General features: G+C 36.2%; 1 protein-coding gene across 2 annotated transcripts in view; it reads right to left on the bottom strand.

Moving 5' to 3' along the window:
* Positions 1-10,296: 10,296 nt before the first annotated feature.
* Positions 10,297-12,557, bottom strand: part of LOC111861909 (ATP-binding cassette sub-family G member 1) — a 148,385-nt gene continuing 146,124 nt past the window's right edge. For both annotated transcript variants that reach the window (XM_023846860.2, XM_023846861.2), the window contains exon 12: positions 10,297-12,256. In XM_023846860.2, coding sequence (XP_023702628.1) covers positions 11,918-12,256 — 339 coding nt within the window. In that variant the 3' untranslated portion in view covers positions 10,297-11,917. The remainder of the gene's footprint in view (positions 12,257-12,557) is intronic.

The raw sequence follows: 12,557 nt of genomic DNA, 5'->3' as shown, positions 1-12,557 counted from the left end.
CAAACACCCAGGCCTAAGAAGAAATGCCAACCCATCAGAAAATGTCACAAGTGGTTTGTAGTAATATTGACACATTATCAAAAGATCAGACGTTCTCGAATTACAAGCATATGCATACATACATACATACATACACAGGCGCATAATAGTGTCACGTGTATTAGTGACTTGTAGGCGTGGTTTGTATTGGTGAGTAGATTTATTAGGTACTCACAAGTCATAACTACAATTAGTTCTTACACTCTCAAGGTTACCGTAACTATAACACATGAAATAACGTCTTCAGCACTTCAACTGTTGAATCATCCATCCTCAATCCTCATTCCTCTGGAACTCTCTCTTGAACTCTCTATCTCTGGATTCTGTATCTCGGTCTGAGCTGGCTTCATGCGGACCGGAGATAGAACGCCAGGTACAGGCGTTCGTGCTTTGTTATTCGTAGTTGCTATGAAACCGTGTTTCAGCTTCCACTATAACGGAAACTTTGTGTTTACTTAGTCATTGCTTATCAACGGACTGTTCCAGCTGGTAGTCCCGGAAACGTGTTTTAGCAAGCCGTTGCCTAGCAAAAGCCGTCTTTTATGACTTCTCTATTCCGACTTTTAGGCGTCATGTCACAATACTCGTACATACATGCACACGCATATACTTTCATCCTCAGATATGGCGATAATGTAACATGTCAGTTCATAAGAAGCCAAATTCCACTTCACATAAAATATGCATGGTACGGTGTACATGTATCATTAAACCACCAACAAACGTTATATTGAAAACACTCAGCTACACACTTGATTTAAAAAAAATCACACAAAACGGTGATGTGCTTATATATTTAAATATAAACAAAGGATTATATTATTCTGTTATATTTTGTTTGAATATGTCGAATATATAAGATTTGAGGCTTTCACGGCGGTGACTATGAAGAAATCAGTCTTCTGGGATTTGGCACCGTGTATATGTGGTGTTAACCGACGTTTCGGAGGAACGTATCGCCTCCATCGCAGACTGCTTTTACCGGTTCTCACGGTCTCTTCGCTTGCAGATTTCTTATATTTTTCTTCTACCCTGAAGATGGAGGCGATACGTTCCTCCGAAACATCGGTTAACACCACATATGCACGGTGCCAAATCCCAGAAGACTGCTTTCTTCATGTCGAATATAAATTATTATTCGTTTCTGCATGCGTTGGAATATGCCTCCACTTCCCAATACGTCTTTATGACGTGTAGCGTAAGAATCGACACAGTTTTGCTTTTAGATTTCACAGTGACTGGTATGAATTATTGACAGCTACGGAAATTGTTTTGACTAGTGAAGTACTTGCCTTTTCGACCGGTAGGAGTTCTGACACGTGCAGAAATGTCGTATACTTAAGTGTGCTTGTACAGACGTGAAGGGTACTCTTTTCTAGCAGAAATGTTTCGCTCGATGTGGCTGTCAGATTAGTATGTTGTGAGCAGTGTCATGTAGACTAGACAGAGAGGGCAAGATGCATTTTTCGAACTTCTAAATATTCGTATATACGTTGATCATTGTGTATGTGCATCAAATTACGTGTAGACGCGAGCCTTTCGACTGAGACGTTTGCATAATATGCGATTAGGCCGAAATCTAAAATGGGAATTACGAGTATATTTCAGGTTTTAAGAACTTGACTTGATTTTTAATCGAGCAGTTAGGTAAGTCCGTGTGTTGTAGGTTAGGTGCAATACCCGTAATAAGTGAAGTTAGAATCTTACCTAAGGAGGCTGTAGAAAGGGGTTATCCATCTCCCTCCAAAATACTTGAAACGATGTGAATGTAAATGTATTGCGGTAAAGTTTAGTTTGAAAATTGTTAATGAATTGTCAACGTTTGTGTCGAATGTATAGCCCGTTTATAAATCCAGTTTATGGAGCAATGATCTCTAACAAGAAGTCACAACAAAAATCAAAGTGAAGTTAATTGTTTTAAATAAAATTATTTCTGTTTGTTAAAATATAAACCATTTCGATTGAAGTTCAGATCAGATTTTGTTGGTTTTCTCGGAATCGGTCCATTATACAACCTAATTTTATAGTAACATAAAAATTGAACTTCATTTTGATGTACGCGAAGGTATCCATTTATACTTCAAATTTCAGTGCACATTTCTATTACTGTTTTTAATTACATTCTATTTTAAAATAAAGTACCGAAATCACATTATAATTGTTTTACCGGTTAGAATGGTTTGTCTTAAGACAGGGACAGTGCACATAGGGCATTCCGAAGATTTTGCAATAAATAAAAGTCGCGGGTACTACTACACAAGAAAGAAACTTTGTATAGGAAGCTGAGATCCGTGTGACAGCTTCAACTCGGAGCAGTATGTACGGACAGCCGACCCAGCCGACTGCCCACCCACAGTGGCTTGCTCCATTCATTACGCGCGGTTTGCCTTGCTTTCTGCCGCTCACTACGGTACCCGTAAGAGTATTGGATTTAGCGAAACTGTAATTATGATCCGGTCGGCACATGTGGGAAAGGTTTGCTGGTATGTTATTCTGTAGTTTATTTAACGACGCTGTCAGTAGCTCAAAACTATATAGTGGCAAGTTCACGGTGTGTATGGTGATAAGTGAAATGTGATTAACTGTGTTGAAGTAAGTTTGTGTTGACTGAACTGCCCGCGTGTCGGTGATAAGGCTCCCTGAGTGGCATCCAGCTTCTAAATAAGGTAATACATTGTTCATTTTGTTATATACTAATGATCGTACATTTGTTTGCGTAAATCAGACTTGCAACTATGGATAAGTGGTTCAGTGTTCTGTTTTATAAGACGGACACATTAATTTGTGGTTAAGTAGGACCGTTACCCCATTAGCCATAAATAAGTTTTGCATGTTTATAATATTTTTAGGTAAATTTACATCGGAATACCATAAAAACGTTTCAGTCTTAGACACAGGATGTTTAGAAAGTCCATATACTCGTATTTCATTATTTAAATTCTGGAGCTATGTATTGTGAAGTTACGACAATTGGGCTTCCCACAACAGTGAATATTAAGATTAGTCTTCTGGAATGTCACGCTGCAGTAGACAGGTACCAAGATTACTCTGTAAAAGTAACGCTTCAGTCTAATTACCGTCCTGCATCACGTAACTTTGAAGTGGATTTTTCAGTTATCTGAAACAAACAAAAACAAACTCCGTGGCCTGTAGTCCGCAAGTGAACTATACCGACCGAGCGACCGCTGCTTGTCGGCGAAATTAGTGCGAACTTTAATGGACAGATTGTGTGGCGTGGTGAGCGCAACGGGTCCCCACGGCTGTTAATCTCGGTTTTCTAGACCGGAGCCGCCATTTCCTTGAAACGGCTCTTCAGTTATCCTCACGAGGCTGAGTGGACCCTTTAAAGACCCACTACTTAAAAAATCTGTTACCGCCGGGAATCGAACCCGGGACCTCTAGATCTGGAGCCAGGAACTCTGACCACTTGATCACAGAGGCGGCACAGTTAGCTGAAAAGTTATCTTAATTTATGTTTGATTTTCATTTTCGTAAGTTATTTTACGACGCATTCTGTAGCAAGACCATGCAGCATCGGCGCTGTATGAGCAATTTAATGGTAGTTTAGCAGTAAAACCACGTACTCAGGCCTGCAGACATCGTTACTGTAGAAACTCAAATGCAGGGTACCGTGCCACATAAAGCGGAGTTTTCAAGGAGTTTTATGCTGTAGATCTTAACAGGATCAAGAAAAATAATTGGAAAAACTTTTTCATGCTGATGTGTCTGGCAAGTCGAGGATAAACCATTGCAGTATACTACGTATTTAAGAACGATGACTTTTACAGAAATGTAGTTGAATTATAAACATTCATCAGAGGCATTTTTAAAGCCAGTCTCGGTCACAATAAATTTCGTTCAATGAGTAATTAATGCAGAAGTGACACCAGATCCGGACCATACTGGTTAATAGCTGAGAAAAGGGGCAGAACTTAAAAGATCCAGTACGTACGTCTAGAAGTGTTTATTCAATTACATAAACGCGATATATGAAATGTTAATTATGCTGTGATAAACTGAGAATGCCATGAACGGCCTGTCTATACATTTGTGCTTTATTCTTTATGAATCTAACTGTCCAAAACTACACAAATACAAGAATGTATATGTTTCCAACCCTCAGAAAACTATATATTATATAAATTAAGAAATATGGTATACTCTCCATTATCCATGCATGGATTGTCTGGTTTGCTTCATACCCGTGCATTTTTCCTTAGGAGCGTTCGCTCAATCAGCCCGTCTGTACGCATAAAACAAATCGATAACCCCTGCTTGCATTTTCATAACAATTTATATTGAAAATTTTTACGAAGAAATGGACATTGATGATCAGTTTATTTTGGATGGAAAAATTGCAATGACACTTTATACGAAGAGTTATATGCGTTTTGCGCACACCATAAATGTAGATAGGGAAACATTTATTGGAGCAGGAATTTTTTGAACGAAAGTTGCGGAGAAAAATCAAAACGCATTTCATATTCGATATACAGTATTAATTGGCACTGGGGTTTTGTTGTTATTTCTTTCACCGTTATACTCTGAATAATAATTTAATGATCCTGAAAACCACAATGTATGTAATGGACAGAAATATATAGTTCTTTACATGAACGTTTTAATCAAGGAAAAATAAAGTTAGAAAATAAAATATTTACAGAAATTCAATAATACTTTAATGTGGAACGTGTTGACAGTCACATAGTCAGCTGTCAATAAACTGGCTGATATCTCTCTTTGTTAACAGCTGGAGTTAAAGAAGTAAGTTCTTTGTGCAAGATGAACTCCTTTCTGCAAAGACAAAACAATTCCGTCCATCGTGACTATTTAAGTTTTACTACTTGAAAACTTAGCACCCTTACATGTTTTGATCCTTATGGATCATCTTCAGAGGGAACATCAATACTTATTTGGAAACTACTATGACAATAGGTGTTCTGAGTGCTAAATTACATACACACACAAAATGCCTGGAATTCACAATATTCACAAAATCCAATTTTTTCACAATCACAGCAGGTTTCCTGGTATTCATGTTTTTAAAACTTTGTTGTTTAAGTTAAAATGTATAAACCAAGTAGGTTCGTGTCACTTCTCCTATTGTCTTTCTTGAAGGGGGCCGAACTTGTGCTGCCTGTCTATCTTGTGAAGGAGATTCTTAGTATTGTCCGTGTTTATCCGTGGCTTGCTGTGTTGTTTTCACTCCCTTCAAGAAAGACGATAGGAGAAGTGACACGAACCTACTTGGTTTATAAATTTTAACTTAAACAACAAAGATTTAAAAACTTTAATACCAGGAAAGCCGCTGTGATTGTAAAAAAATTGGATTTTGTGAATATTGTGAATTCCAGGCATTTTGTGTGTGTATGTAATTTAGCACTCAGAACACCTATTGTCATAGTAGTTTCCAAATAAGTATTGATGTTCCCTCTGAAGATGATCCATAAGGATCAAAACATGTAAGGGTGCTAAGTTTTCAAGTAGTAAAACTTAAATAGTCACGCTGGACGGAATTGTCTTGTCTTTGTAATTCTTAGTGTGACGGACCAGAATGAAACAAATCAAATCCTTTCTGCAAATATGTAATGCCAGTTCAAAATAATACATTCCATCCACGATGTTGAAAGTATTGTTTATTATCTCTAAAGAGGTGCATACATAATTCTGTGATGTCTAATATTACAGACATTTTACATATAACTTAACTGTCCATGCAATGCAGACTACATCTTTCTATACAAATGAGGTTATGTCTAGAATTGTATGTAAATTCTTGCATACTATCCAAGTTATCTCCAAGCTCTTACTCAAACCTTGAATGGCTTATGACATCATGAATAAACTTACAAGATTTGTTTAATAAAGCTTTCTCCCAAGATGAATACCATGAACTAGAAGCAAACATAACATTATTACATAGTCCAGTTCCTTTTAGTGCTAAATGAATCACAGACTGCTAATACATCTTCTTGGGCATTGGACTTAAATTACTCATACACCGAACAGGTTTCCTAATTATATATTCTAACGTCTACCACAATTTGTATGATTTCCTTTGAAAAGTATGAAGATATCATGTGTGTGTGTATACACATACACATCTTCACACATGCACACATACGCATATTAGCATTGCTTAATGTCAATTAACATGAATACAGTAAGCCTTTTAATTTGTAACAAAGGTGAAATGAATACACTAATATAAACTGTGATGTCACAGATAAAATTCTACTAATTAATGAACAAAGTATGGAATGCAAGTGAACATAATGTTAAGTTAATTCTGGGGTTTAGTTTTTGTCTTTTTGCTTTTAATGAATGCAACTTCATGTAATAATACACTGTTTACATATAAAACAAAAATGGAAAGCTGTACAATTATGCCATGTACTCAGAAATATAGCTGACTATACAAATATGTCAAACATATTTGTTACATAACGATCTTATAATCTGCACGTGAGGAACTTTTAAAATTCATTTGACAGTTTCATTGAATCCATGAGTGGCTTAATTCATATGTGTGATGAACAGACATGACTTCTCCAAAGTTATATTCATTTTACACAATAATTACAGTATAATTCAAACTAAACCATGTATTCTAACATGGTTTCACTGAGGGTAAATATAATGCTAGGAAAAAACACAAGTGAGTGAAAATCAGTAACTGAACTTGTGTTATAAAGGTAAAGTTGTCCTGGTGCTTAACTAAGTACGCACTACACCATGAAAGTGTATTGGGGAGTGGGATGTATAGATCTACATTTTCTTGACAGCGCACTAGCTTGAGGTGAGTAGTCAACTCCACCCTGGCTGCTTTAGCCCCCGGTACCCATTTGGTAGGAGGTTGGGTGGACCCCAGAGCTGGTCTGGATGATGTGGAGAAGAGAAAATTCTTGACCCTACATAGACTCAAACTCCAACCCATTGGTTGACCAGCCCGTAGCCAGTTGCTATACCGACTATGCTATCCCGGATCCCCTCATGTTATAAACAGGAATAAATAAATGAAAAGTAATACTAACCCTGTATCAATTCCATACACACGTTCTATAACATACCAGTAGTGCTGAACAGAAGTACTGGTGCAAAATTATATATTCAAAATATATAGGAAACAGTTACTTATAACCAAAATAGCCACCTTAACATTAACCAAAATTTTGGGGTTTTTATGTCAGTTGAAGAACACACAGAATAAAAGTTCTGTTATTAAAAACATACAGAGATGTTTAAAACCTACTCTTCACTGTAGTCTTGCTGCATTAAAGACATCTGAATAGTCCTACGGCCAAAACACTATAAATTATATATATTTTACAAAGTGATATGAATATCACAAATTAAACTTTAATATCCCACATCTATTCTTATAGGAACATTATGATTTATGGCTAAGAATTTGTAATGTTACTTCCACAGACTGCTTACAGTATTTAAAGATAAAGTTGTCCTTGTGCTTAATTAAGCACCACTGTGTGGAAACATAGCTCCACACATTGTGAACCACATTAATAGACAGAAGTTAGTAGTCAGTTTCGTGCTCTTGCTGTTTTACCTCAAGATAAGCAGCCATGTACTCATTGTGTATGGGCACAATAACAATGAGAAAAATCCCAACCCTGATGGCAATTGTACCCTGGTTGTCCAGTCCATAGCCACTCACTATACTGGCTTAAGATGCTCTGACTCATAGTTTACAAACAGAACCTTTGTTACATTTAAAGTTAAACCAGCATCCTGACTTAAAAATGTCATTCTTCTGCACTGATTGATAAGTGTCTATTGAAATTATGTAGAAAGAACTATTATGTCAAACACTGAGCAATCAAGCAAAAGCAACTGTCTTAAATTAAAACATTATCTCCCATTCAAAATCAGTCAGAAATTAAGCTGAAAATGTTGTCATAGAAACTTTATTTTCTCACACTTGTTCCAATGCCACACTACATATTTTAGCCAAAACAGGTCATCATCAAAACTGTTACAACTGTGAAGTGTAATCATTCTTAAATAACTGGTCTGTAAGTCGGATCTGTCTCATAATAAATTTGTTCGCGTGGTTTGTAATGATTTAGATATATATAAAATCAAATGATAAAATGAGGGAATGAAATCTGACAAGTTTCACAGCACCTGTATTGCTTAAAACACAATGAATCCTATGTACAATGTTTAGAATCAAATGTTATGCTGGAAGAAGTTTATGGAGTTTCTCATCACTATCATTTCAAGCACATCAAATCCCATAAATATATGTTTCTGTGTTTTCTCATTTGTATTGCATGTCTGAAGAAAAATGAAGATAAAGAAAGGTAAAGCTATCCCCATAACAGGCCATGGAGACCCACAGGGTTGTGAGATGCTGAGGCTCCATTTTCTAGACAACTGGCCCACAGATGGTGGTAAGGTTGTCAGCCTTGTGTGTCAGCTGTCCTTTACCCCCAGGAAGATTCCTATATACACTGAGAACCATCTTCTAATGGTTAATGAGATTGCAAATAAAAAATATGAAATTTTATAGAATTTAAATTTTACTGAAGGTTCTGTGGCCATCATAATTAAAACATACAATTTTCCATGCTTCAGTTGTTATAAATTAGAGATCAGCAATGTTTCACGCCAATGTAGTCACAGTGCTATAAGTTTAGAACCCCTGTACTGAGTTCCAGCTTTAATAGTGCCATAACTACACTGATTAATATTTGTAGAAAATAAAATGTTATTTTGGAAATATTATGACTTTAATTATTTATTATTATTTTAAGGTTCTCGCAGTGGTGATTATGAAGAGTACAATCTTTTGGGATACAACACTGTGTAGACCACTGGAAGGTGACTTCCAATGGACTATACAGTGTTTTAACCCAGATGATAAAAATTTCTGGTTCAATATTACCTTTCACTCTCTTACATTGTCATATCAATTTGGTTACCTGATTTTGTTATTGTACTGTTTGGTATTATGAAAGGTTACACTGTGTTTCAAAAGTAACTGTTCTGATATTATGACTGTAAACTTTAATTTCAAACTCTACACACATTCACACGCAAAACACATACAGGATACCTTATGTAAAATATTTAGTTTAATGTTTGATTTGAGGTTCTCACAGCAATGACTATGATGGCTCCTGGCTTCTGGGATATGATTCCTTGTAGCCTAGCAGAAATTTAGCTCTGTTTGCTATTTGCTGTTGCTTGCATGACATAAATCTTCAACCCTGATGATGGAGACAGTACTTTCCTTGAAAATGTCGCTAAACTTCTTCCAGGCTTCATATAATCACTCCCACAAGATAAGACCCTTCATTTAGTGTTACTTTTACATATTAGCACATTAAAACAGCTGTGCCATCATACAGTTTTGGTGAATCATATGTGACACTGTTTATGAAGGAACTGATGCAGTCAGAGGCCATATTTTCATTCTACAGCATACTGTTTGAAAACCTGACCAGTTGTTTTTGAGAGACAGTAATAAATATCTTCATAGAGAACTTTTGGATCTAGAAGATTTGTATTTCTGTACTAAAAGATTTTAGATTCCACGCAAATTTTTTTATGAGACACCTGTCATATAGCACTGATTTCATATTCTTTAGTGATAACATTTTATTATTCTTCCTAAATTGTTTACCGGTATGATGGTGAAATCTATAAAAATATTATAGGCTGAGCACACAGCCAGGATGGGCCACACCATAGCTCAAGCGGTTAGTTGCTGGCTTCCCACCACGGCGGCCCATGTTCGATCCTGGGTCTGGTCAAGTAGGATTTGTGGTGGACAAAGTGGCACTGGGGCAGGTTTTCTCCGAGTACTTCGGTATCCCCTGCCAATCTCCATTCCACCAATTGCTCCACAATCACCCTCACCTATCATCTGGGGCTGGTACAATATGCCAGAAGTGGCCGCAGTACAAGGGACTTAGTCCCACCCCACTAGCAAAAAAAAAAAAGTAGGCACTAAAGATGGAGACAGTAAGTTCCTCCAAAATGTTGGTATTTACCTACAAAACGACATGATGTCATATGCCAGGAAATCACAATCGAAAATCTGTGATTCCGTATTTGCATATTTAGGGAAGGGAATGAGGGGGAACAGTTCATATCCTGACATGAAGGAATTGCTAATAACTATGAAAAGACCTTGATCTGGATAACCACTGTTAAAAACCAAGATTCAGTTGGGTAACTCAAGTTTTGCAGTAGGACTGAAATGCACTATGCAATTTTTTTAACACATACAGTACATATTTAAGTTATTCTGTAAGTCAGGATATCATACATCTCATGGAGTGGTGACAGATGAGTATGAAGCAGAAGTGAATGATGATACACAGAGGAAAAGTGAAAAAGCTTAATCCAACAAGTGTCTAGAATCAGGAACCAAACCTAAGGCTCCACTTGAGCTAGATGCATTACAGCCTACAAATAAAATATGTAAATTGGTGTTTTCTGAGCTTTGTCACTGTTCAAATGATGAAAGTTTTGTGAATATTGGTGAATGCACAAATTAATATCATATTTTTTATACTAACACTGAAGCAGTTGAGGATATTTATGTTTATGGGGTCAAAGAACTAAAGTGCTTACAGTGAAACTTTCATCTAAGGTTGCTTTCATAAGCAGTGGATTTGAATGGTACATCAAGGACAACTTTAAATGGAGGAAATTTAACAATGAAATTAATGCCTTGGGTAAATGAAACTGAATGATAAATGAGAGAAAATGTTACACAGAGGAAAAATAAGTGGGTGTTGTGTTTTGTGGTTGCTCATTAAAATATAGTGCAACACATAGTAAGAAATGAGGATATATATATATAGAAGTTACACTGAGGTCATGTGGCATTTGAGCTAGTAGGACAAGTCACTTGAATATTTTTAGCTTTCATTTAGAAATATATGGGCCCTTCTTTTAGGAAGTTTAAATGTTACATTAGGCTGAGGCTTTGATTGAGAAAACTGATAACTATCACAACTCTCTACAATTCAACTGAAAATTTGTGAGAGATGTAAAAGAAATTATGTTTTACAAACCCCAGTCTACTATTCTCAATAAGAGATTGTCAATGAACCTTATAACTGGCAAGTGTTAACACTTTGAAAAAAATAAAATATTATATACATACTCTTCTAGTGTAGCAGAAGTGCAAGGGCTTCTAAAGTTGTTCAACACAAAAAAAAATGTGGTGCAAGATAAATAAAATACAAAGTATTTCTTGGCAAAACATATATGTGAACATTATAGTGGCAAAACATTCATACATAAATACAGACTTGCTAATATGGATCGTGTTTTCCTGCATCTTTAGGTTTGATACAGCCCTTTCTAGGGTTAATTTGCTTTTCCTGTTATGTTCCCCCTCTTCTCCTTATTCTGACAGTCATAAGCTGTCCACTCTTTTACTTACAACTTACACTCACACGTGCATATGCACATTAATACATAAATGGAGATCAACTCTTTATAGGTTCATCTCTCTGATCCACTTTCTGTTGACTATCACCAACATAAGAAATGGAGCAGTTTGCACCAATCAGCAGACTTGTACCATAAGTACAGCAGGGGCCATTTGGTTTTCTGTCTTGAAAATACAGAGAAATTTCCAAAACATAACCAATGTACATGATTATATCCTAAAAGAAAATCCAAAATAGTATTACTGTGAAAACATAAAATTATCTACAAATACTGATTTGTAAGCACTTCATTTGTTTCCATTAGTTACAATCATGCATTATCAGCAACACATTTATATTAACATGATTTGTATTTACTGAGTTCATTTTCATCAGTGCACTATCTTCTATCTTTGGAGTAGGCAATGATTGAAAAGATTATGGAACTACAGGAACAATCCTCATTATCTCCTGTTGAGTCTGATCCAAATGGCTGTAACTGTACATAAATGCAAAAATATGCCAATACTACCAACAAAAATTGTGTTTTCACTAATGTTAACATCACGAATATCCATTTCATAAAGGAATTTGTCAGGGTACTTGAAATGACAGTACAGTTGTTCACAAGGCAAGAGTGTTCTGTTGTGCCCATACATGGAAACTACAAGGCTGTGAAATGCAGCTCTGAAGTAACTGATGTGGTACAACCATAAAAAGTATTCAGGAATGTCATGGTGGAAGATGTTGAAGCCAAAAGTAGATAGTAACACTGCAATGGTGGGGCTCAGGAACACAGCAATCTGAAAAATGAAATATTTTAAATTTGAAAATCTGCCTGCCTATTTAAAATTCCTCTACATGCTACTGGTTTGAACCTTTACTACCTCACAAATCCCCTTCCTTGAAAAAAGAGAATATGTTGTGAACTACTACCTACTCCCCCCCCCATACACACATGAGCATGTTTGTGCATGCAAGTTCTTCCATATGTATCCCTTTTTCTCTTTCCAGATATTCCCATCCCCTGATCCATCTCCACATGCATAATCATTATACAACGTTTAAAGAACATATCTGACTTTTCTGTCTTGTCATAATCAC

The sequence above is a fragment of the Cryptotermes secundus genome, unplaced genomic scaffold (genome assembly GCF_002891405.2).
Source record: "Cryptotermes secundus unplaced genomic scaffold, Csec_1.0 scaffold39, whole genome shotgun sequence".
In the NCBI taxonomy this organism is placed as follows: Eukaryota; Metazoa; Arthropoda; class Insecta; order Blattodea; family Kalotermitidae; genus Cryptotermes; species Cryptotermes secundus.
This window is presented reverse-complemented; position numbering and strand designations above follow the sequence as displayed.